Here is a 25,251-nt window from a genome sequence, read left to right as displayed (position 1 = left end):
ATGTATTCCTTTTCTCTCATTTTTCTCTTATATCGATTGAAACCATATTGTAGGTGTAATAGACCAGAATGTTTACCCTCCATCCCTTTGGGCACTTTGAACAGACTATCACTGTCACCGAATGAAAAAGAAAAACTCCTCTTAGATTCAATCCAGCGACATCAAAGGAAGCTAGAAAACTTGCAGTCCCAGGTGAGCTGTTACCTTTAGCTTACACTGTTTTCCTCTGAGCTGTCTGGCGTTTGTCTTAGGGAAAGTTCCCACTAACTCAATGTGAATCTAAAAATTAAACATTCTTGGTTTGTTTGGTTTTGTTTTTTGAAAGAATGGGGAGAAAAGCAGAATGTGTAAAAACTCTGATTCACGTAGAACATGTTCCATGGCAGTATTTTTCAGTGATAGAGTTGGAATTATTAATCAAGTGAAAACCATTTCATTAACTTTGGTTTAGTAACTATCAAATTGTGAGTTGATCTTTGTTTTTTCTGAAATACATCATGTGAAGTGAAATTAAGTTCTACTAGTCGGTAAGCAAAGCGATATGTAATTGATACTATCTTCAGAGGTGAGAATTGCATAATTTGTTTTGCTCTATCATTTATTTTCTAATAGAAATTAGGATTCTAGAAACTGCTGCTGCAATCTTCATTACCAAATTCTGTCTGGGAGTTAAATATGCACGGTCCATAAATTCCAGAAATACTGGTACCTTTTGGTAGACTTAATATTTACTAGGTACTAAAAGGATAAATAGCTTGATTTCCAGATAAAAAATAATCCTCTCAAATTGGAGTGTATATAAACATTGTTGTCCTTTTTAGGGTGGTAGTAGATATTGGAGACTGGTTTGTTCCTGTAGGAGGCGAAATCAGTGGAGTAAGGTCAAAATATTTTCGTAGTGTGACTAGTTTGTTTGTGACAACACTACATACATCAGTCGTTGAACAGAGCTGGTCACAATCAGCATGCAGACAAATCCTTCTTTTGGGAATACAGCCAAACACCAATGCCTGGCTTCAAGGGAACAACTCTTTTGAGCTAGGCATTTCTGAAGGCAGAAAGCAAACTCTTGATGTTAGCAATAACTTTTCCAAAAAATAACCCGATTCAGAAAACTAACAGCACAGAATTTCTTCAGACTGAAGAGTGCTTGTGCTCCAAGAAGAAAGTTGTAAAACTGTGAAAGAGGGCCATAACAATAGTCTAGGAACAGAAAAGGCCATTCTGTCAAACAAATCATTTCACAGCTTGCTCACCATATTTTTCAGCACTGAGCCTTATATCTTAGTCCTATACTCTAGAAATAAATCCTAAATGCATCTGAAATTCATTTATTATCGTAGCTGTAGTTTTTCTCCCTAGTTACTTATTCATAAGTTTGCCTAATTCTGCTGAAACGGTTCCATACAGTGGGGACATACTCCACGATTAGATTTCAAAAATCTTCCACTGTTGCTTTTAATAACTTCGCACACTTGTAGTTAGCTCAGCTCAATCTCCTTTTTTCCTGATGTCTTATACGGATAAACTGAATTATTCCGTGCCTTCTTCAAGAAAGTTTCTATGTAAGATTACCTATAATGATCAAAGATGAAGTCAAAATGTCTCATATATAGGCAACATTGTCTCTTACTTTGTAGTAGCACAGGGAAAGAACACCATTTAACACCTGAAACCGCTGCTGTATGCTAAGATTTCAATAATTTTTCCACAATAATTAGCTTTGATTAGTTACAATTTTTTATTTTTAGTATCTTCTGGAAACCTAGAGAACTTGTTTCCAGGACAATTATCCAATTCGTTGCTGGTATGCACAGGCTCCCATGGAAATGCTGAGGTTTAGCATTGGACTGTAACTAGTGTTATTGCAGTAATACAAGTATTCGCTATAGTATGGTTGTAACAATGCTGGTTCTGGTGGGATCCAACTGAGAGTGCCAATTCAGGACAAATTGCTTAAAGCAAGGCAGTTTCAGCCCAAGGCTGGGGTTCCTTTACTGTTAAGACAAACCAAACCAGCCAAACAGAGAAGACTTTGGTTTTACCCCACTGGCTAACCACAGGTCACACAAGCAATTCCCTTACACCTTCCAGTTTCCCAGTATCCCCACCAGTGCCACTCATTATGGGGACAAATGGTTATGAAAACCAATACACCAGTAAAAGAGAAAAGGTTCTCCCGATCCCAAAGGACCAAGCCCCAGACCCAGATTAATATACAAATCAGAACTTACCCACAAATCACACTGTTGCCAGTCTTTTAGAATCTAAAATCTAAAGGTTTGTTCGAATAAGGAAAAAGATAGAGATGAGAGCAAGAATTGGTTAAATGGAATCAATTACATACAGTAATGGCAAAGTTCTTGGTTCAGGCTTGTAGCAGTGATGGAATAAACTGCAGGTTCAAATCAAGTCTCTGGAGTACATCCACAGCTGGGATGGGTCATTCAGTCCTTTGTTCAAAGCTTCAGTTTGTAACAAAGTCCCTCCAGACATATGAAGCAGGATTGAAGACATGATGGAAGAGCTGCAGCAGTTTTTTATAGTCTCTTGTCATGTGGCTTTCTTTCTTTGTTCCCAAGACATTCATCCAGCACATGGCAAGAAAAAACCTTAGAGTTCTGTCCGTAGACATGTCCCTGCCCCTGCTACCTTGCTGAGTCACAAGGTGTATCTGCCTTCTTTCAATGGCTCAGTTGTATAGCTGATGGTCCTTAATGGGCCATCAAGCAGGCTAGGTAGTGCTAATGCCAAATTGTCTGGGGTGTCACCCAGAAGCATAGCATAAGTTTGAAATACAGACAGCATAGAGCCAATATTCATAACTTTAAATACAAAAATGATACATGCACCCAGATAGAATAATCATAACCAGCAAACCATAACCTGGTCGTCTTCTTCGAGAGATGTCCCTGTGGGTGCTTCACTCCAGGTGTTGGTGCGTCCCTGCGCCTTTGCTCGGAGATTTTTGCAGCAGTACTCATAGCGGCCACGCATGCTCAGAGGCTGCCCCCCGCTGTGAGTCTAGGTTGATAGTACGCATGCGTGGCTGGTCTCCTGTTCCGTCTCTACCGTCCCCGGCCTGAGACGGAGCTCAGCAGACTCGTTAGGAAATCCCTCACTCTTGCTACAATTACCCTTTTAGTAACTAGTTTGTTGTCAGTTCTTTGTTAGTGTAGTTAATTACCTCGTTTATCTGTTACAAAAAAAAAAAAAATTCTGTCAGCCGCGGCCGCTTTGGCCATGCCGGGCTCCACAGGCTTCAAGCGCTGTGCTACATGCAAAGAAGCTATCCCACTATCAGATGGCCACTCAAAGTGTATAAAATGTTTGGGGGAAGCCCACATTCCCCAAAAATGTGCCCATTGCTGTAAACTCAGTTCCAGGGCACGGAAGGACAGGGAGCTTAGACTTAAACTGCTCCTCCTGCAGAAGTCTATAGGGTCAGTTTCAGACCCAGGCACTGAATCCGGCTCCGCTACCCGCCACAGCCCCCCCCACCTCAAAAAAACTGAAAAAATCTACAAAGAAGGGGCAGCCTTCTTCACCAAAGAAGGTTATGAGGCACAAGGTTTCTCCAGGCAGGTCAACGGTCTCCCTGCCTGTGTTTCCTCGCCTCAGCAACTTCGATGAGCCGGGCTCTTCAGGAACCGTGCAAAAGCCGCCTCAGGCTGCGGCGGCGGCGCGAGGCTCCGGTGCCGAGGCATCAGGCTTCCAGTTGCCTGCCTCTATTATGGCACCGTTCGGCACCGCGACGGATGCGGTGCCAACATTTTACAACATGCCTGATCCCCTGCAGGCTGATGTTGCCCGCCCGGCACCAACCGCGGCACCGACCCCCGTGGTGCAGTCTGACAGGGAGGTCACAGGCAAAACCCCTGCTCAGAGGAATGCTCCCGCACGGCAGCCTCCCCCGCTCAGCTTTCACCTCACGCAGGAGCCTCACTATTTCAATTTACTCGGACAGCAGATCTCCTGGTATCACCTATCCTGCAGTCTCCCCTGATGAATGCATATTCTTCTCCAATGCCTGAGTCAGGATCTGAGCAGCCTTCCTCCAGTGAGGAGGAAACTGATCCACAGGGAGTTTTTTCTCTATATCAAGACTCCCACTCCCAGACCCCAGGCAATAGAGGTTATAAGAAAACTACCTCATCCTACTCTCAGGATCCTGCCTCCTGGGGGGTGAACCCCTGGATGGCACCACCTATGCCCTACCCACCACCATGGCAATATTGGACACCATGGGCATCGTACCCTCGGGAATACGTGCGCTATGGCAATTCAACCAGGCGCAACACCGATCCAGCGCCGCCACCTGACGAATATGCCAGTGACACGAGACACCTGGCAGCACAGTCACACTTCCAGGATAAACCTAGCCCTGCTCCTATTCCAGCAGAGCCGGAGCTAACACCTGAAGAAGCATTACTTCCCCTTCCTCCGACACCGTCGGATGACTATGCAAAATTCCAGGACCTCTTTAAAAGAGTTGCCAGTGACTTGAGAATTAACTTGGAGGTAGTCACTGAACAACAACATGAGCTAACGGACATCCTACAGCCCCCTTCTTCCTCCAGGGTGGCATTACCAATTAACGCAGCCCTTTTAGAACCCGCTAAGTCCATCTGGCAGACTCCAGCTACAAGCCTACCTACCTACCTGTAAACAAGCGGACAGGAAGTACTTTATTTCTCCAAAGGGCTCTGAATTCCTTTTTACCCACCCGGCACCAAACTCATTGGTAGTAGACGCCGCGAACCAGAGGGCTAAACAACAGTATTCTCGTTCCGCCCCAGCCAACAAGGACAGCAAACGCTTGGACCTCTTTGGTCGTAAAGTATACGCATCCTCGACCCTACAATTTCAGCTAATTATACTGCAGTCCTTGCAAAATACGACCACAAAAACTATAATAAATTCATGGATTTTATTGATGACATTCCAGAACAGAAAAAACAACAGTTCAGAGCTATGGTTTCCGAGGGACAAAGCATATCACGCACCGCTCTCCAAGCGGCCCTCGATGTAGCCAACACTACAGCAAGATCGACCGCTACAGCAGTAGTCATGCGACGGGGTTCATGGCTCTCCTCCTCTTTTTTTCCTCGAGAAGTTCAGAGCACCATTGAAGATCTTCCCTTTGACGGTGACAAACTTTTTGCTTCTACCACGAACGACGTGTTTCATTCAATGAAGGACTCAAGGGCAACCCTCCGGTCTCTAGGTCTCCAGACACCTATGACCAGAAGACGGCAATATAGATACCAACCGTACCACCGGCCACGCGATCCCGCATTTACACAACATTCCCATAGACCGCAGGAACAACAACAACAACAACGTCAAAGACCAAGATTCCAGCGCCGTCGTCCAAATTCTGCAGGGGCACCTCAACCCCTGCCAACTAATAGGCAGATTTGAAGCCTTGGTCGAGGGTTTAGAAAACAGCGCTCCCACTTCAGCCGACACACCTATCTTTGGACACCGCCTACGACCATTCTCCCATCAATGGAAGAACATTACCTCCGACAAGTGGGTCATAGAGGTAGTTACAATTGGATACGCCATCCCCTTCCTCTCCTTGCCTCCCACCCACCCACCCTCCCCGTCCCTCTTCAGGGACCCTTCTCACGAGCAGCTACTCCTCCAAGAAGTGCAACATCTCCTTCATCTGGGAGCAGTAGAAATCGTGCCAGAACGACACAAAGGGAAGGGTTTTTACTCCCATTATTTCTTAACAGAAAAGAAAAATGGGGGATGGCGACCAATCCTCGACCTCAGGCGGCTCAACAAATTTGTCAAAAAGCAAAAGTTCAAGATGGTTACCCTCACCACCATAATCCCAGCGCTGGAGCAGGGCGATTGGTTTTCTGCCCTCGACCTACAAGATGCCTATTTCCATGTCACTATACATCCGGCCCACAGATGCTTCCTTCGATTTACCCTGGGCTCGACACATTTTCAATACAGGGTACTCCCCTTCGGACTGTCCACAGCCCCCCGTGTCTTTTCCAAGCTCCTAGCTGTAGTCACTGCCTACCTCAGGAAACAAGGGGTCATAGTATTCCCTTACCTCGACGATTGCCTCCTCAAAGCCTCAACATTCGACGAGGCTCTCCGGTTCACGCGGCTCACCGTCGATTGTTTCCTATCTCTCGGCCTACAAATAAACAAAAACAAATCCACATTACGCCCCACCCAGCACCTGCAGTTCATAGGAGCAGACCTCGACTCCCGCATTTCTCCCACCCGATCGCTTCAACTCCATAAGCCAACTGGCCACAATCATTCGCAACAGTCCCCAGGTGACTGTCCGAGACTGCCTACAACTACTAGATCACATGGCCTCGTGCACTTTTGTCGTCCAGAATGCACGCCTCTACATGAGGCGCTTCCAAGCGTGGTTGGCCACAGTTTACAGACTGAATATGCACTCTCTAAACAAGACTCTCTCCCTATCTGTCCGAGTCAAAGATTCTCTACACTGGTGGACCGTTCACTCCAACCTCTGCTCTGGAGTCCCGTTTCTTCAGCAGGCTCCATCACTCATCTGACCACCGATGCATCTCTGTCAGGCTGGGGTGCACACATGTCTCACCACACAGTACAGGGGCTATGGTCGTCAACCGAGACCTCCCTGCACATAAATGTCCTAGAACTTCGAGCTATTCGCAGTGCGTGCCGTCACTTCCTGCCACTAATCAAGCATCATCACGTACGCATAATGACAGACAACATTGTATGCATGTTTTATGTAAACAGGCAGGGAGGAGCTCGATCCCATTCGCTGTGCACAGAGGCTATGAAGCTCTGGAATTGGTGCATTGCGAACAACATCCGGGTATCAGCTGCCTATCTTCCCGGGATAATGAACACCACAGCGGACGAACTAAGCAGACGCTTCCCATGGGACCACGAGTGGGAGATAGACGAGAAAACCATTCACAACGTATTCAGCACTTGGGGTTACCCAACAATAGATCTTTTTGCAACTACAAAAAACAAGAAATGTCTCAATTTCTGCTCCAGAGCAGGACTGGGCAAACATTCCCTGGGGGACGCATTCATGATCTCATGGCACCGAAACCTACTCTATGCATTTCCCCCGATACCAGTTCTCAACAGGGTCCTGATAAAAATACGAACAGACCGAGCCAAGGTGATCCTCATTGCCCCGTCGTGGCCCAGAGGTTTCCGTTCCTCACCAGAATGTCGATTCAACCACCAATCTCCTTGCCTCTCATTCCGAACCTCCTATCTCAACAACACGGCCGCTTTCTCCACCCCAACCTGTCCATGCTTCACCTCAAAGCCTGGTTCCTACATGGTTTTCCCAAAGCGAACTAGATTGCTCTGAACAAGTTCAGAAGGTGCTCCTACATAGCAGAACACAATCTACTCAATCTACTCGCACGACCTATCTTCAAAAGTGGAAACAATTCACACATTGGTGTTCCGCTAAACACCTTTGTCCCACGTCGGTACCTCTTTCGCTCATACTTGACTATCTGTTGGGCCTTAAGCAATCCGGCCTTTCTTTCAGCTCCATCAGGGTCCATTTAGCTGCTATTACAACTTTTCATGACAGAATTGATGACACGTCTGACTTTGCTCATTCTATCACTAAGCGTTTCCTCAAGGGACTACAAACCTTATACCCAGACATTAAACCACCTACCACCCCTTGGGACCTTCATCTAGTACTGTCTTGCCTAACTCAACAACCATTTGAACCCCTAGCCACATGCTCCCTTTTACACCTCTCAATGAAAACAGCATTTCTAGTGGCAATTACCTCTGCCAGACGGGCAGGAGAAATAGCAGCTCTTATGGCAGACCCACCATATACGCTATTTTTTAAAGACAAGGTTACCCTCAGATTACACCCCAAATTTCTTCCAAAGGTGCACTCGTCATTCCACATTAATGAGCCAATACACCTACCGACTTTTTTTCCGAAACCACACGCGAACTCGTTCGAAGCCTCAATGCATACACTAGATGTACGCAGAGCCTTGTCATTCTATTTGGATAGAACCAAACCTTTTAGAACTTCTTCCAGACTTTTTGTCTCCATTGCGGAGCGCTCCAAAGGTACGCCTATTTCTACCCAGAGACTTTCGAACTGGATTTCCCAGTGCATCCGGTTGTGCTATCAGATGAAGAAGGTTACACCTCCAGACGGCATCAGAACACACTCCACTAGATCTCTGGCTGCCTCTGTAGCATTCTTACGCAAAGTTCCCCTGGCTGATATTTGTAAAGCAGCCACCTGGTCCTCTGAGCACACATTTGTTAAACACTATGCCCTTACTCAAGGCCCCCTATCTGACATACGTTTGGGCAGGGCTGTACTATCCATGGCGTTCCTATCAGATCCGAAGTCCCTACCTCCTTAAGATACACGGCTTTTAAATCACCTGGAGTGGAGCACCCACAGGGACATCTCTCGAAGAAGAAGAGGAGGTCACTCACCCTGTGCAGTAACTGACGTTCTTCGAGATGAGTGTCCCTGTGGGTGCTCCACTACCCACCCTCCTCCCCTCTACTTCGGAGTTGGGGGGCCTCCGTTGTAGAGAAGGAACTGAGGAGACCGGCCACGCATGCGTACTATCAACCTAGACTCACAGCGGGGGGCAGCCTCTGAGCATGCGTGGCCGCTATGAGGACTGCTGCAAAAATCTCCGAGCAAAGGCGCAGGGACGCACCAACACATGGAGTGGAGCACCCACAGGGACACTCATCTCGAAGAACGTCAGTTACTGCACAGGGTGAGTAACCTCCTCTTAAACACCTTATTTGACCCCCTTTATACAAGATTTGGTGCCACTACAGGACCTTGGTTGCAACAATGATCTATACAGTCACAGGTTATGTCAGTAACGTCACAGTGGTAATACTAATTACAGTAAGATGCTAAATGTCAGTGCTCTTTTGGTAAATTACTGGTCTCTTGTATGTGGACAGACTTTCACCAGTTCCTAGAACTGACCCTGCAGAGGCTGGAGAGTAAGGGGGAGCTTGACTCATCTCTTGCCAAATTGAAAAGCTTCCAGCTATGTGTGTTCTTCTCTTCTTCAGACAGTGTTTTTGATGCAGCACTGTATTGTACCTCCTGTTTTTCTGTCCTTATCTTTGATTGCTCTCCCTTGTCAAATGCCTTTTGAAAATCTAAGTGTAACTACATCCACTGAATTTGCCTTTATCTTGGTGGTAATACCTTCAAAGAACTCCAGCAGGTCAGTAAAACATTGTCTTCCCTACCTGAGTGCATATTGGCTATCACTCCAGCTGTGCATGCATCCTGCACACTTTACAAAAAGGTGTATATGTTTTATTGTGACAACTTAATACTATCATTTTTCTTGAAAAAATTGTAAGTGCTGATAAGATTCAGCATAAATATTGAGTCCCATTTTTTTTTCTTTCTCTGAGCTGTGTGACAAAGTTCCTCCTCTACCTTGGGGGGTCCTGCGCTTATTGGCAGATTTGCTCGCCTCACAGATTCACCATGTGGGTCGGGAAACAACCCAGAGACCTTCCCCTCTGGTAGAAGCCACAGTCCAGGTCAATTCCTCTTGTGTCTGATCAGGAGTTGGGAGGTTTGGGGGGAACCTGGGTCCGCCCTCTACTCCGGGTTCCAGCCCAGGGCCTTGTGGACTGCAGCTGTCTAGAGTGGGTCCTGGTACAGCTGTGTGACAGCTACAACTCCCTGGGCTACTTCCCCATGGCCTCCTCCCAACACCTTCTTTATCCTCACCACGGGACCTTCCTCCTGGTGTTTGATAATGCTTGTACTCCTCAGTCTTCCAGCAATATGTCTTCTCACTCTCAGCTCCTAATGCCTCTTGCTCCCAGTTCCTCGCATGCATGCCACAAACTGAAGTGAACTCAGGTGCCCTGATTAGCTAGCCTGTCCTAATTGATTCTAGCAGTCTCTTAATTGGCTCCAGGTGTCTTAATTATCCTGCCTGTCTTAATTGGTTCTAACAGGTTCCTGATTACTCTAGTGCAGCCCCTGCTCTGGTCACTCAGGGAACAGAAAACTACTCATCCAGTGACCAGTATATTTGCCCTCTACCAGACTCCTGTACCCCACTGGTCTGGGTCTGTCACAGCTGTTACAGTGGGAGTAGCATCTTTGGGGACTCTAAGCAGGCAGAGAGGAACCGGCATTCATTGGGCATGTGCTGCACATAAGGACCTTTCCAAACAAAATAGTGTTTAGTCTTACAGTTAGGTTTCAGGAAGGTGGACAAGAGGACTTGCTAAACTTTTAATGTTTCCAGAGTGTAATGGTAACTTTTGTACTGAAGGAAACAGAACATTTTAACTACTGAATAGCTACTCTTTGCACGCTGTAGTGTTGTCTTATGTGACACTAAATTTGTTTAGCATTGGAAATCAACTTTGAATCATTTTTAAAATTGTTGTTGCTTGACTAAATACACTTGAATTTGGGGCCACACTTCTCCAGGTGACAAGTTTATGTAAGAAGGTATATCTACACAGTCTATCAAGAAAGTTACAAAAGATTTTGGTCAAATTACATTTTGTGAAAATTATTGCTTTATAACTCATTAAAATACCTCTTGGCTACAGTGGTACAATATTCTACATTTCATGGGTTGGATATTATTGTTTAGCTACAGCAATGAGCAATTACAAAAGATTTTGGTCAAATTACATTTTGTGAAAATTATTGCTTTATAACTCATTAAAATACCTCTTGGCTACAGTGGTACAATATTCTACATTTCATGGGTTGGATATTATTGTTTAGCTACAGCAATGAGAATTCAGGATAAGTCCATCGATTTTAATGGAGTTGCTCCAGTTTTATGCCAGTGGGACTGCGGACAGAAATGTGGCCCTAGATACTTAAATACCAAATATTAAACTAGATGTATAGCTACCCCATATGAAAGAAGAGGTAGGATTTGTCTATTCAGATTGCTGTTATGTTACACTTATAATAGAAGTGTGTGCTGGTGAACCATTTGTATGCCAACATGTACTCTTTGGGCAATATTGCTGTCACAGTTTCAGAGTAACTGCACCTGTATTTCCCCTCTGTGATCACTTGAGGGCATAAGATTTCTGGCTCCCAGCCAGCACTTCTCTTGGGTGGAGACCCACATCTCCCTTCCGGCTGACAAGGGATTTTAAGGACTGTACAGCCCCCTGCCATGCATTGTGATGTCCCCAGCAAGGAAGTCTGCCTAAAGGCCAGCATCTGTGTGTTGCCTTCTCTCCAAGCACAATGTTTTTACCTTTGACCACACAGCTCTTCCAATAAAACTCATTTATTATAAGAGCAAGAAACACCACACACACACAAAATTTAAGAAAGTTCCTACATATTTAGTTAACATACCAAAAATCACTCATCTTCACATAGGGTATCTGGTAGGCAATGTCCCTTCCAACCATTCAGCAAGAATGGGAGTACCCTTAGAACCAAAGGTCCTGTCCATCTGCTGAGTCAAAAAGAAGGCCCTGAGTCAGGTTAGAGTCAGCCTTTTGTACTCAAAGCCCTTTCTTTGTCTTTTAGTCTTTGGAAAATCCAGTTTGAATGAGTATATGCAAGACGCCCCAGGGAGTAGAACTTCTCTGGAGTTGTCGTCAATCCCAGGATGAGTGTGTACTCACACACACAAACACACACTTTCTCTCTGTCTCTCTCTCTCTCTCTCTGTTCCTGAAGGAGCTGTGGTAACCCTCCCGCAGGGAGTAGAACTGTCATACATGAAACCATTCATAAATTTCAAACAGTGATTCCCCAAAGATATTGCATGGGGTTGAAATATTTGTCACCACTGCTTTACTAAATTTCTCAAGGTAGCATAGCATATTGTACAGTGTGTATATATGTACTTAACTGTCTACTAGCTCTCAAAGAGGCACAAACTAAATTGACTGCCAAACTGTGGCTGCCAAATTCACCCCGGCTGCCAAACTGTGCTCTATAATCTAAGCTTACATTTAAATATATTTTTGTTCAATGGGGGTACACAAAAATGTAAATATTAACCAAGTGGAAATCAGTAGTGCTCTAAGTGTGCAGTCAATCTGAAACAATAGCCCTGAGAGGTGTGAAATGCCCCTTTCATCTAAATGGTATCTACTAGCTCTAATTTGAGGATGACAGTATAAACCTCTACATTCTTAACTAGCTACCTGCTGGTAACTTAAACAAAATAACTAAGGCTGTCAGGTGATTAAAAAAATTAATCGTGATGAATCGCACTGTTAAACAATAATAGAATACCATTTATTTAAATGTTTTTGGATGTTTTCTACATTTTCAAATATATTGATTTCAGTTATAACACAGAATACAAAGTGTACTGTGCTCACTTTATATTTATTTTTTATTACAAGTATTTGCACTGTAAAAAAACAAAAGAAATAGTATTTTTCAATTCACCTAATACAAAGTACTGTAGTGAAATCTCTATAGCATGAAAGTTGAACTTACAAATGTAGAATTACACTTCTACCCTGATATAACGCCGTCTTCGGGAGCCAAAAAATCTTACCGCGTTATAGATGAAATTGCGTTATATTGAACTTGCTTTGATCCACTGGAGCATGCAGCCCTGCCGCCCCAGAGCGCTGCTTTACTGCATTATATCCAAATTCGTGTTATATCGGGTCGTGTTACGTCGGGGTAGAGGTGTATGTACAAAAAAACTGCTTTCAAAAATAAAACAGTGTAAAATTTTAGAGCCTGCAAGTCCATTCTGTCCTACTTCTTGTTCAGCCAATCTCTCAGACAAACAAGTTTGTTTACATTTGCAGGAGATAATGCTGTCTGCTTCTTGTTTACAATGGCATCTGAAAGTGAGAACAGGCATTCACATGACACTGTTATAGCCGGCGTTGCAAGATATTTACATGCCAGATGTGCTAAAGATTCATATGTCCCTTCATGCTTCAACTACCATTCCAGGGGACATGCGTCCATGATGATCACAGGTTCTGCTCGATAACGATCCAAAGCAGTGTGGACCGATGCATGTTCATTTTCATTATCTGAGTCAGATGCCACCAGCAGAAGGTTGTTGGTTTTTTTGTTTTGTTTTGTTTTGTTTTTTTGGTGGTTCAGGTTCTGTAGTTTCTGCATCGGAGTGTTGCTCTTTTAAGACTTCTGAAAGCATGCTCCACACCTCATCCCTCTCAGATTTTGGAAGGCACTTCAGATTCTTAAACCTTGGGTTGAGTGCTGTAGCTCTCTTTAGAAATCTCACATTGGTACCTTTTTTTGCCTTTTGTCAAATCTGCAGTGAAAGTGTTCTTAAAATGAACAACATGTGCTGGGTCATCATCCGAGACTGCTATAACATAAAATATATGTCAGAATGCAGGTAAAACAGAGCAGGGGACATACAATTCTTCCCCCAAGGAGTTCAATCACAAATTAAATTGACACATAATTTTTTTAACGGGCATCATCAGCATGGAAGCATGTCCTCTGGAATAGTGGCCGAAGGGGTATACGAATGTTTAGCATATCTGGCACGTAAATACCTTACATTGTTTTGTTTTTGAGTGCAGTTATGTAACAAAAAAAATCTGTTTGTAAATTGCACTTTCACAACAAAGAGATTGCACTACAGTACTTGTATGAGGTGAACTGAAAAATACGATTTCTTTTATCATTTTTACAGTGCAAATATTTGTAATCCAAAATAATATACACTTTGATTTCAATTATAACACAGAATACAATATACATGACAATGTAGAAAAATCAGAAATATTTAGTAAATTTCAATTGGTATTCTATTGTTTAACAGTGCGATTAAAACTGCGATTAAGCGCAATTAATTTTTTTGAGTTAATCACAGTTATTAATTGACTGCCCTAAAAATAACAAAAGCAGCAAATAGGCTTATTGCACAATTCCCAGCTGCCTCGCTCCTTATTTTTTTTATATATCTGAATCCACGATGCTGCTTATAGAATTTCCCCCAGAGTACCATTACTGAGGCTCTTGGCCACTGAAGGAAGGTCAGGCTTACTGGGGAGTATGTAGAGTTTTGAGCCTGTTTCTTGGTATTCTCTTGTATCTGATTAGAGAGGAAATTTACTGCATTCCTGATCAGCCTGTCAAGAACAGGAGTTGCTTAGGGAACTGCTCTCCAGAAACTTGAGGAGTCTACTTGGGTAGTCCCTGAAAATAGAAGTTATATTCACTTTTTTGCCTATTCGGCTAGCCAGCACAGAGATGCTGGATGGCCTTTGAGTTAGAATTCTGACTACTAGGTTCTTTGGTGGGAATTTCTAACCAATAAACCAGGCCTTTATAAAAGCTTGTTTTACTTCAGAGTGTGCTGTGGTGACTTGGTGTTGGGGAACAGAATTGGGGGCTAACCATGTTTAATCCCCCCCTTTTTTCCTAAATAAACACACGTCTTCAAAAACCTCTGCTACCTTCTTGAAACATAACAGATAGCAGCGTCAGTTCTCTTTGCATCCGAAGAAGTGAGGTTTATACTCACGAAAGCTTATGCCCAAATAAATCTGTTAGTCTTTAAGGTGCCACCAGACTCTTAGTTCTCTATAAAACTCCTTAGCTAGAGATGCCCCAGAAAGCCTCATTCTGCATAGAGCAGATATCAGAAAGTGAGTTGACTTTCATAAGGATGGGCGGGGAAGAAGTATTTAAAGAGGTTATTTATAACTTATTTCTGTGGCAAATGCCTCCTGCCACTACCGTAATGGGAGTATTAAAGATATTAAACTCAAGAGTTCACAGTGAACATGTAAGATGGTAAGAACAATCCATTAGTGAGTCTTTACTGATTTTGTGACAGGCATAAATTACTGTAAACTCCTGAATTGCATGTGTTTACATTTATTTTTATAGAAATCTCTTTTAATCAAATCACACACGGTTACTCAGTGTGGAGACAGCAGCAGAACTCTATTAATAAATGTGAGTAACTAAACTCTTCGGATAACTATTTTCCATTGTGAACTAGCAGAGGCAGGAAAGGAATTAAAGACACACTAATTTACCTCAGACCTGTACATGTCAGAATTTTGTCCTTTGAATGAAGTGGTGTTTCATCTTGCAGAAGAAGTCTGCTAACACATTAAGAGTCTGATCCAAAGCCACTGGAAATTAATGGGAATTTTTCCATTGGTCTCTGTAGTTTCTGGATCAGGGCCGGATCTGGCCTTTTTGCCGCCCTAGGCAAAAAAGCCACCCGCCGCCCCCCCTCTCCCCCCCAGCTTGGCAGGGGAGGGCGCCGAGCCCGCCGCGGCTCCGCTGTCCCCGGCGGCCAGAGCACCGGTACGAGGGCGGAGAGCCCGGCCGGGGCTCTCTGCTCTCCCCAGTGGCCAGAGCACCGGGGGGAGGGCGGAGAGCCCCCAGCGGCCAGAGCACCGGGAGGAGGGTGGAGAGCCCGGCCGGGGCTCTCTGCTCTCCCCAGCGGCCAGAGCACCGGGGGGAGGGAGGAGAGCCCCCGGCGGCCAGAGCACCAGGAGGAGGGCGGAGAGCCCGGCCGGGGCTCTCTGCTCTCCCCAGCGGCCAGAGCGCCGGGGGGAGGGCGGAGAGCCCCCGGCGGCCAGAGCACCGGGAGGAGGGCGGAGAGCCCGGCTGGGGCTCTCCACTCTCCCCAGCGACCAGAGCGCCGGGAGCAGGGCGGAGAGCCTGGCTGGGGCTCTCCACTCTCCCCAGCGGCCAGAGCGCTGAGAGCAGGGCGGAGAGCCTGGCCGGGGCTCTCCACTCTCTCTGGCGGCCAGAGTGCCGGGGGGAGGGCGGAGAGCCCCCCGGCGGCCAGAGCGCTGGGGGGAGGGCGGCGAGCCCGCTGCGGCTCCGCTCTTCCCGGCGGCCAAAGCGTTGCGGGGAGGGCAGCGAGCCCAGTCGCGGCCCCGCTCTCGGGCCGGAGCGCCCTGCCGCGCCGCCCCCCTCCAAGCACTGCCCCAAGCACATGCTTGGTGGGCTGGTGCCTGGAGCCGACCCTGTTCTGGATCAGCCTTTTAGTAAGGTCAAACTTCGTGTAATTCAAGAGTTATGAAGTAAAATAGTTTGTAATCTTTCTTGTTAAATGACCCAACCAAAAGAGAAGTGGTTACTTTGACATAACTGACAGTTTGCTTTCTTTAAGAAAAATGAAAGTGTTCAGAAAACAGTGAGTCAAAGAAATGCTTTCCATAGAGAGCCAGCTCTGTCATCTTCATGTTTGGATAACTGTAGCAGAAAACAACGCATGCAAAAAAGAGGCCCTAAAAGATGGGATATTTCAGAGCACAGGATTATTTCCCAGAAGAAAGCAAGACCTCGTGAAGGACAAATACCTCCTGTTTCCCTACTGGAGAAGGATCACCGAGTTTCACTGGTGTAGTACCACTTTATTTCTTTGTTTTTGATATCCTTCCTAAAGTAGCTTGCTTATTAGTTTGATTTATACTGGGTATTTATCAACTTAGAAGGTGCATTTCCAATAATAAAAATTTAAGAAAGGGCAAATACTATTAAAAAAAAATTCATGAACTTTCATTAAAATCTTTGCAGTTGTTTTGAGAATTGCAGCCCTTCCTAACTGGCTTTCCATGATCAGCGAGGCCTTGAATCAAAGTGGATGTGGCCCATTTCCAGCAAAACTTCAAAAACAGACTTCCGCGAGAAACTGCAGAACTGGAATTAATTTGCAAACTTGACACCATCAAATTAGGCCTGAATAAAGACTGGGAGTGGCTGGGTCACTACAGAAAATAATTTTCCCTCTGTTGATATTCACCCCTTCTTGTCAACTTCTGGAATGGGCCACATCCACTTTGATTGAATTGGCCTCGTTAGCACTACAAAAAGTCATTTTCCCTCTGTTGATATTTACCCCTTCTTGTTAACTGATGGGAATGGGCCACATCCACCCTAATTGAATTGGCCTTGTTAGCACTGACCCCCCCACACACTTGGTACTCCCATCTTTTCATGTGCTGTATATTTATACCTGTTTACTGTATTTTCCACTCCATGCATCTGATGAAGTGGGTTGTATCCCATGAAAGCTTATGCCCAAATAAATTTGTTAGTCTCTAAGGTGTCACAAGGACTCCTTGTTGTTTTTACTGATACAGACTAACACGGCTACCACTCTGAAACCTGAGACAATTAAATGACTGAAAACAAGGGATTAGAATGGAAAGGTTTACGCAGCTTTGAAAATAGTATAGTGGTAACACCTGGTACAGTTCAGCGTGCCAGGTATTTCTTTGTAGTAGCTGGAAAAAATAAAACATCTAAAAGCAGTAAGTAAGACTAATAACATCAGCAGTTAAACTGGCTAGAATAAAAATGCACTGGTGCTATCAGTCTGCATTCTTCAGGGCATAAAGTGAACACTTGCAAAGGTCATGAAAAAGTCACTTTCCCCATGTCCTCTCCCTCTATTCCAAACACACCCAATGGGGTAGTATTGCTCATTTGACCATTAGGGCCCAGCATTGTTTGCCTTCCTCTGGCAGAAATGACTGTTGAGTATGGCATACACCATTAGATGGACTATTGGTTTAATATGATATGGTCATTCTTGGTGCTAAATGACTCCTTGTCATAAACGGAGTGTGAAAAGACAGATGGCTAGTGTATGCTGATTTGAATATTGTACATTGACCTCATTTTAATGCCAGAATTAAATTCAGGGGCAAATATTCAGAAGACTGATGCCTGGCATACTTTTTGACAGGTGCAAATAGCACACAATGAACTGCAGGTGCAAATCTGTATTTCCACTTGCAGTTGAGTAGTGAAGGGTGCAAGTATTCAGATTTGCACACACAATTCAGTCGCAAGTACAAATTTTACAAGTGGAAATGGCATCTGAAAAATGAACACTACCCTCTTGAAAATTTGCCCCTAGAAACAGAATCAGATTTGAACTGTGGATATTTCAGCTTTTTGGCGCATCTCATGAAAATGTGGTAATAAAAAAAAAATGCATGTTCTGGGCATTTTTACCTAAAAAGCAGAACGCAAGAGCAGCAATGCCCAGTTATTAAACAATGCTAAGATTTCTGAAATGTGCAGGTTGCCACACTGTTAGAATAGGTGTAACATCCTGGAGCATTATTTTACTCTCAATCCTGGGTGATGTGGTGTGCTTCAACATCTGTGCTGTTGGCATGCTAAAACTAGCTAAACTTGTTGCTTCCAATTCTCATACCTTGTTGCAGGTGCCTCTTTCTGAGAGCCAACACATACTTCTGAAGAAATCTGAAGTTGCCAAAATTAAAAAAGAAGAAAGTGACCCAGAAATCATCTGTGTAAAAAGCCTTTTACCTTTCTTTTTAACCCATAAGCACTGTGTAAAATAAGCTGTAGTCAATATCCATAGTGAAAGTCTGAGTGCATTTATACCTCTATTTTTCCTATTAGAAACCCATTTTTTCTAGAAATGGCTGCTAGCACCATTGTGCCAGCACTGGGGATGCGGCATAATTTTGTCTAATCAGATTTTAAAACAATATCTTAACAAAACATTTTACTGTTCACACTGCCTGATGAAAACCAGAACGAATTTTTACGTGGCAGAAGGATGTAGCATGGTAAATGACTTAAAGCCAGTAATACTCTCAGTTGATTGGCTTTGAGCTTTCTAAACCCCTGACTTGAAATGCTACTTGCCTTAATTACTTGTGGATCATCTGCTCTAAAATGCTGCTTTGTCATGAAGCTTGAAAAGGTAGTGTTTCTAATGCAGTGAAAATCAGTCCATAAAACAGTAAACCAACTATGCCTGTGCAATTAACACATACCTACAGTTAATCTTAGGAGCATAATTTATTCAGAATAGCACAGAAAGCAGCCTTTATCAACTCAAGGTGTTCTGTCCATGACAAAAAAGAATATCAACAAGCTAAATGAAACTAGCATAGTTGTTTGATATTAATTTTAACAATAACTCTGGGAGTCTGGTGATAGCAAGATGCACATAGAGCAAAATTGCAAAGATAAAGTAAGGGGAAATCGCTTCCTGAAAGCAGCACAAAGTAACCATCTTAGAACCATGCAGTAAAGCATAAGAGGGAGCTAGGCCATGGGTAGTATCAAGTTACTAAATCAATTTGTGGCCGTGCTCTGGTCCAGTAAAGCCCCTTTAAAATATGAGGAGTGTGACAAAAAAAATTAACACTGACTTACCTTACGACACATGAAATGGATAAAGGGGAGAATCTGCAAATAAAGCAGAAGTTGTGATGCAGCAGGGACTAATTGCAGGCATACATTAAAATATAGCTGTTGATATAAGAAAAGTGTCTGGCTGAACTCCTGAAGTGAAAGCCAAATAATTTCCTTGTAGTCAAAAGAAACATCAGCGAAGGTTTGAATACCAATAGCTCATAACTCACTTCCAGATGGGGATGTTAACACAGGAAGTTGTTATAGATAACAATCCATCATTGTTTTTGGCAATAGATAACAATCAAGCGTCTGTTGGAAAAGTAATAGGGAAAAAAACCACTAAATTTCCCATAAGAATACATTGGAGACAGCTTTTGTTTCAGAATGTGGAGGAAGTAACCAGGGGGACAGCCATTTTAGACTTGATTCTGACCAACAAGGAAAAATTGGTATTGAATCTGAAGGTGGAAGGGAATTTGGGTCAAAGTGGTCATGAAGTGATAGATTTCATGATTCTAGAGAGCAGCAGATTAAGGACAAAGGACTTCAAAAGACTTAGATAACTAGTAGGCAAGATCCCATGGGAAGAAAATCTAAGGAAAAAAGGAGTTCAGGAGATCTGGCAGTTTCTCAAGGAGATAATATTAAAGGCACACCTGCAAACTTGGTCCTACCTCAGTGCAGGGGGCTGGATTTGATGACTTTGTGAGGACCTTCCAGCCCTACATTTCTGTGATCAAGTGTGATGACCAAGATTAATTATAATAGTTGTAAGTCCTAGGTATAGTGTGTATTTCCTATATAGAAATGTCTAGCAACATGCAAATAGTGGTTTTTTTTAGGAGGCAGCATGGTCTAATAGAGATGAGAAGTAGGAGTTGGGACACCTGGTTTGTGTTCCTAGGTGTGCCACTGACTCACTGAGACACACACTGTAAGTGACTTACCTAACGTCAGTTTTCCCATCTCTAAAACAGGACCTATGCTACTACCATACGAACAATAAAAATAAAAATTGTGACTTGGGCAGGACTTGTTCAAGCCACTCTTGTCAGGAGAATAGGCTCTCCCGTTGTCTGGTACCTACTCTTTCAGAGTTGGTCATAAATGTTACGTGAATCACATTACTTGTGGTATTCTGGCATTTTTACTTACAGTACCAGCCAAAAAATGAAACAGGGGAAAACCCGGGGAAAAAATACCCTGAACCCGGGGAAAAAATACCCAGACAGACTGGGATTGTTTGGAGTGCAAGTATGGAATAGTTCTTTATCGCTCACTCTACTAGATACTTTTCAAACCATTTCAGATCTTGTTATTTCTAAAGTAACTCAAGTTTCACTTGCAAGTGAAGTATTGGCAGATCAGATGTCACTTGGACCACGTAGCTACTTATATCAAGTGTAATGGTTTGGCTCCTGTTTTACTAATCTGCATTCTACCTTCCAAGCAGTTATTATAACATCAAACCAGGGGTTAGATTGGACCAGCTGTCACTTCATTTCCTACTCCAGCCCACCTACACATACTCATACTATCGATGAGATAGCTAGAACAGGGAAAATTTAACATATGATTGAGTTAGTAGTAGTACAAATATAGATTACCTAAAGATAAGGATGGAACTGCATTTGGAATCAAACAGTAAAGTGGTATGTGACTGCTGAAATGACATTGTACACGGGTTAGGAACAAGTGCCCAGCACCAGCTGCTTTTACCATCCACAGATTATGAGTCAGATTGTATCACTACATTTCTGGCCCAGGTGGGGGCAGTGTGGAGTTATGGGAGCTCTGAGATGCTATCCCATCCAGAAGTTAGTCCATGTCTGAGCTTCTTGGCACACATTAGGGAGTGTGTACATGGCCATTCCTCGTCTCTGTTTTGAGGAGAGATGAACCAGTGAGTGCTAAGCGAGAATAGTCCCAGTATTCCCTCAGCTGGAAGAACTATTACTGTGTCCAGCCTTTGTGCAGGAAACAGAAAAAGTGGTAGTGTGCCTTATGCTCCACAGCAGCACAAGTGTCAGGTATAATCTGACCTACATCTGTTTTCAAACAGTGCTTAAATACTGTATTGCTGGGTACCATAGAAATGCCTATAACATTCTTAACAAATGATACTGCTTTTTCCCTGCTAAGTGGCGGTGTGATTCTCCACTTCAAACAGTGCTTCGCACTTAAGGTTTGCATCTCCCTTAGCATGGAGCACCCCCTTTACTCAGTCATTCTGCCAGTTCTTGGAAGGCTTTTCTTAGCTCACATATACCAGTTTTTATTTGTTTTAAGGAAACATCATGTTTGTCATTTATTACTTGCTCCAAGTATATTTGTGTGATCACAGCTGGCAATCTAATCTCAGGCTGCTGGTGGTTAATTAAGTTAGACAAATACCTACTCTCGGTAGATATATCATTGCTTTTCTGTTATGCTGTAGCTGCAAGAATTAAATTAGGAATTAATTGCCTTTTACTGCCTTGGCAGCTTTTGTTATTATTAAACCAGACAGTTATTGGCCTGCTTTAGTTCATCTTAACCCCTCCCCTGCTTGCCATAAAATGATACAATGGCTGTATGCAGATACTTGCGTCTCTTGCCATATAGACCCAGGTTGCCCTGGCAAAACATATTCTCACTAAATATCTTGGCTCAGACTCTTGGCTAGTGTAACTGGGATAGCTCCTTGTAAGTCAATGGAGCTGTGCCAGTTCACACCAACTGCAGATCTGGTCCTTGATCTGTCAAATGAAGTACATCAATATGGCTCTGGTATATGAATGTAGATGACTCTTACAAAGTACAGGTACACATGTCCATATCAGTGTCCTGGGTGACGTGAAATATCTGATGATCATGCTTCATACCATCTTCTATACCAAATGGGTATAGAATGGGTAGCTGTGATGAGGTGTATAGACCCCACACTGAAGTGGAAGGGATTAAGGAGCTACTCTGGGCCCAGGCAGCTCCACCCTGCTAAACCTGCAGTGCATGCACAGGCTGGAGGAGAAGCTGAAAAGGGGAGCGGAGTAGCTCGCTTGCAGGTGAGCAGAGACCTACACTCTGAAACTCTCCAAAAAGAGCCCTGCTGGGGCCCCTGACTATTGATGGTCTGTCCGACCTCTGAGGGAAAAGGACTCTGGACATCTGCAAGGTTGGAGACTTCTTTGATTTATTTTGTTTACAAGCTTTTGCGTTTCCCTCTTGAACGGGGAGGCCGGTAGGAAGTGATCTGGGAGGCCTGGCACTTCAGGGTACCGAGTTCAGCTGCCTGCCCTTGGGCCCTGGATTGGAACCTAGTGGAGAGAGGTGGGCCCAGGTTCTCTTACCCACGTCCTGATGGGGCTGGAGACTCAGAACTAGGAAGACCCCGTATCTCAGAGAGTCCCTAGTCTGGGGCTATGGCCAGGTAAAGCCTGAAGCCTCTTGCTGGGCAGAAGAACTAGCTCTTTGTTGGAATCTTGACATACCCTGGAACAGGTGGCCACAACTTGTGGCCCAGCCGGAGGGCCAAGCCATAGCAGAGGACAGATCACCAAAGGCTATCAATAGGGGGTGCCAAGTCTGGGGCTATGGCCAGGTAAAGCCTGAAGCCTCTTGCTGGGCAGAAGAACTAGCTCTTTGTTGGAATCTTGACATACCCTGGAACAGGTGGACACAACTTGTGGCCCAGCCGGAGGGCCAAGCCATAGCAGAGGACAGATCACCAAAGGCTATCAATAGGGGGTGCCAAGACAGAAGAGCACTTGTCACACCCTCACTGACCACTAGGCGGCACCTGTGGAGAGTAGATCCCTTCACAGTAGCCCATTAGCTTCACCACTTTTCTTCGTGCCTGAGGCAATATTCTCAGAACCTTAACTGTTATATCCCACTTCTAAGATACTCAGTATATTCTCCTGTAATAACTATCTTTGTAGATCACTTGTTTTGTAGACAAAAATGGTGCTGTCACCTTTGCTTGTGTCGTCATTTATCTGTTTGATCTGGGCTAATTAGTTGTTATTATATATAAGTCACCTAACAGAGGCAGTATAGTAAATGCTTCTCTAAACTAAATTGAAATCCTAATTATATTAATAAGATGTAATTCCTTGGCATTTTGCTGTTTTGCACATAACATCGTAGATATATGAGCCAGGACAGCAGTATTGATTTATGGTGAGGAAACTTTCTTTGTTCTTGTTACTTCCTTTTTAACATTCCTATAGATTATTGACTTGCTTTAAGCATGCCTATATGCTTTAGATTAGTGTGATGATAATTCTTGTCCAATAGATTACTTGGTTTCCCATCACTTGCATCTGCATCTAATGTCTCAATCTTGGTTTAACTTTTTTTGACAGCCTGATTTATTTGTAGCTGATGATCAATTTGCCTTTACTGCAGACTGTATTAAAGTACTGTACACAGGCCCATCAAAAAGGCAGCCTTGCTAGCTTCTGTGCAGATAAACCTGATGGTGCACCTGGATGGACAAGAATCAGTGTCTGTGTAAAAGCAGTTATTCTGTACTTCAGCCTCTACTGTTGTCAAAACAGTGTTCACTGCTCTCGCTATAAATAAAGCCCTGCCATCTGTTCCATTATCAATCCCTGGTTTTTAGCATTTGTAATGGCTGTAAAACCTCGCTCCAGGCTAAAACTTGGTTTATGAGGCTTAATGTCTAGGAATGATGTGAAATTATCCGGATGCTTTTTAATAGGTAATAAAACTTGGCAACTCCATCAGTAGTACGCTGTATATATGACATATTTTATGATGAAAAAATGGCAGGACAGAATAAAGAACATTGTACATTTGTCCTAAGCAAGAAGTGGATCAGATGGAACCAACGGAAATGAGGTGGAGATCTTGTATCTGAAATAGTTCCTGAGTAGGCCATTCATGAGGGTTATGAGAAATTGAAACAGATGGGGGATAAAATAGTGATGGAGTTGGAGAGGACTGATTTGGAGGTGCAAATATCAACAAAATGAAACCAGTTAGATACCTGGGAGGGGTGGCTGCTGACAAGAGTATGAAAGGTTTCACACACTATGAGGAATCTAGGTAGTTTTATATACTGTTTGTTAGAGATGTTCAAATTTGGAGTATTACTTTAAGTAATGGAGTATCTACGTGATGGAGTAGGAAATCTCTCCCCAGCACTCTGGGCAGTTCTTCTTCTTAGAGTATGCACAACATGCCTCAGGTGGCTTGTGACCAGGATTCATCGCTGAATTTAGTCCACTGGTTGGATCATTCCTTCCCCAGCCCGCGCTGGGTACTGACGGGAAGCGCAATGTGAATGCTGATTCATGCCTCCCCTGGGCACTATATCTCCATGCAAGAGGAGACATCTGCAAGGGGACATGCATGCAGCCAGAGCTTTCATGGTTTTAGATGGCTCAGACTTGCTGCTCCGGGGAGCTTTCTCCCAAATGTGGGGATCAGTAGAAGTAATTGCTGAGGGACAATCTATTAGGATTGTCATTAGCTTTAACTGTTTAGTTCGTTCTTGGCTGAATACCTTTTTCATTATTGCCATCTCTGAAAACGTAGTAATATGCCAACTCCTTATTTATGGGGCATTTTTTTAGTACTCTTTCTCCGTTCAAACCGTGAACAAACTCGTGAACAAAAGAAACTATATCACAGATGTGGCAGCAGCCAAGGCACATATTTAACTGGTCTCTGAGTGAGCAGAGGAGATTTTATGCTTGATTCTCTGCCACTGATTTGACCACATTACCTCGGACAAGTCACTTAGCCATCTTACAGATAGGGGAAGAGAGACTCAGAGAAATTACTGCTTCTTCTTCGAGTGATTGTTCACGTCCATTACACATTAGGTGTACGCGCGCCGCGTGCACGGACGTCGGAAACTTTTTCCCTTAGCGGCTCCCGTCGGGCCGGCAGGGCCCCCTCCTTCCTGCTAGAGCGGCGCCCCGCTCCAGGGTATATATATCCCTGCCGACCCGACCCCTCCAGTTCCTTCTTACCGTCCGTGGCGGCGTTGGAACAACTCTGTCTCTCATCTGAGAGTGTCCCTTAGCTGGAACGGACCAGGTCGTTCCGCAGAACACCTCAGCTGTTCATTGCCATTGCCATTGCGGAACGTATGAAAG

General features: G+C 44.1%; 1 protein-coding gene across 1 annotated transcript in view; it reads left to right on the top strand.

The window, feature by feature from the left end:
* MORC1 (MORC family CW-type zinc finger 1) overlaps positions 1 to 25,251 on the top strand; it is a 106,459-nt gene that overhangs the window by 53,479 nt on the left and 27,729 nt on the right. Inside the window, exons 17-20 of the mRNA XM_054016424.1 lie at positions 54 to 192; positions 14,879 to 14,947; positions 16,125 to 16,355; positions 18,193 to 18,282. Of these exons, the coding sequence (XP_053872399.1) occupies positions 54 to 192; positions 14,879 to 14,947; positions 16,125 to 16,355; positions 18,193 to 18,282 (529 nt within the window). The remainder of the gene's footprint in view (positions 1 to 53; positions 193 to 14,878; positions 14,948 to 16,124; positions 16,356 to 18,192; positions 18,283 to 25,251) is intronic.

This window comes from Malaclemys terrapin, chromosome 1, assembly GCF_027887155.1.
Source record: "Malaclemys terrapin pileata isolate rMalTer1 chromosome 1, rMalTer1.hap1, whole genome shotgun sequence".
Classification (NCBI taxonomy): Eukaryota; Metazoa; Chordata; order Testudines; family Emydidae; genus Malaclemys; species Malaclemys terrapin.
The sequence above is the reverse complement of the archived record's forward strand: the minus strand, read 5'-3'. Positions and strand labels throughout refer to the sequence as shown.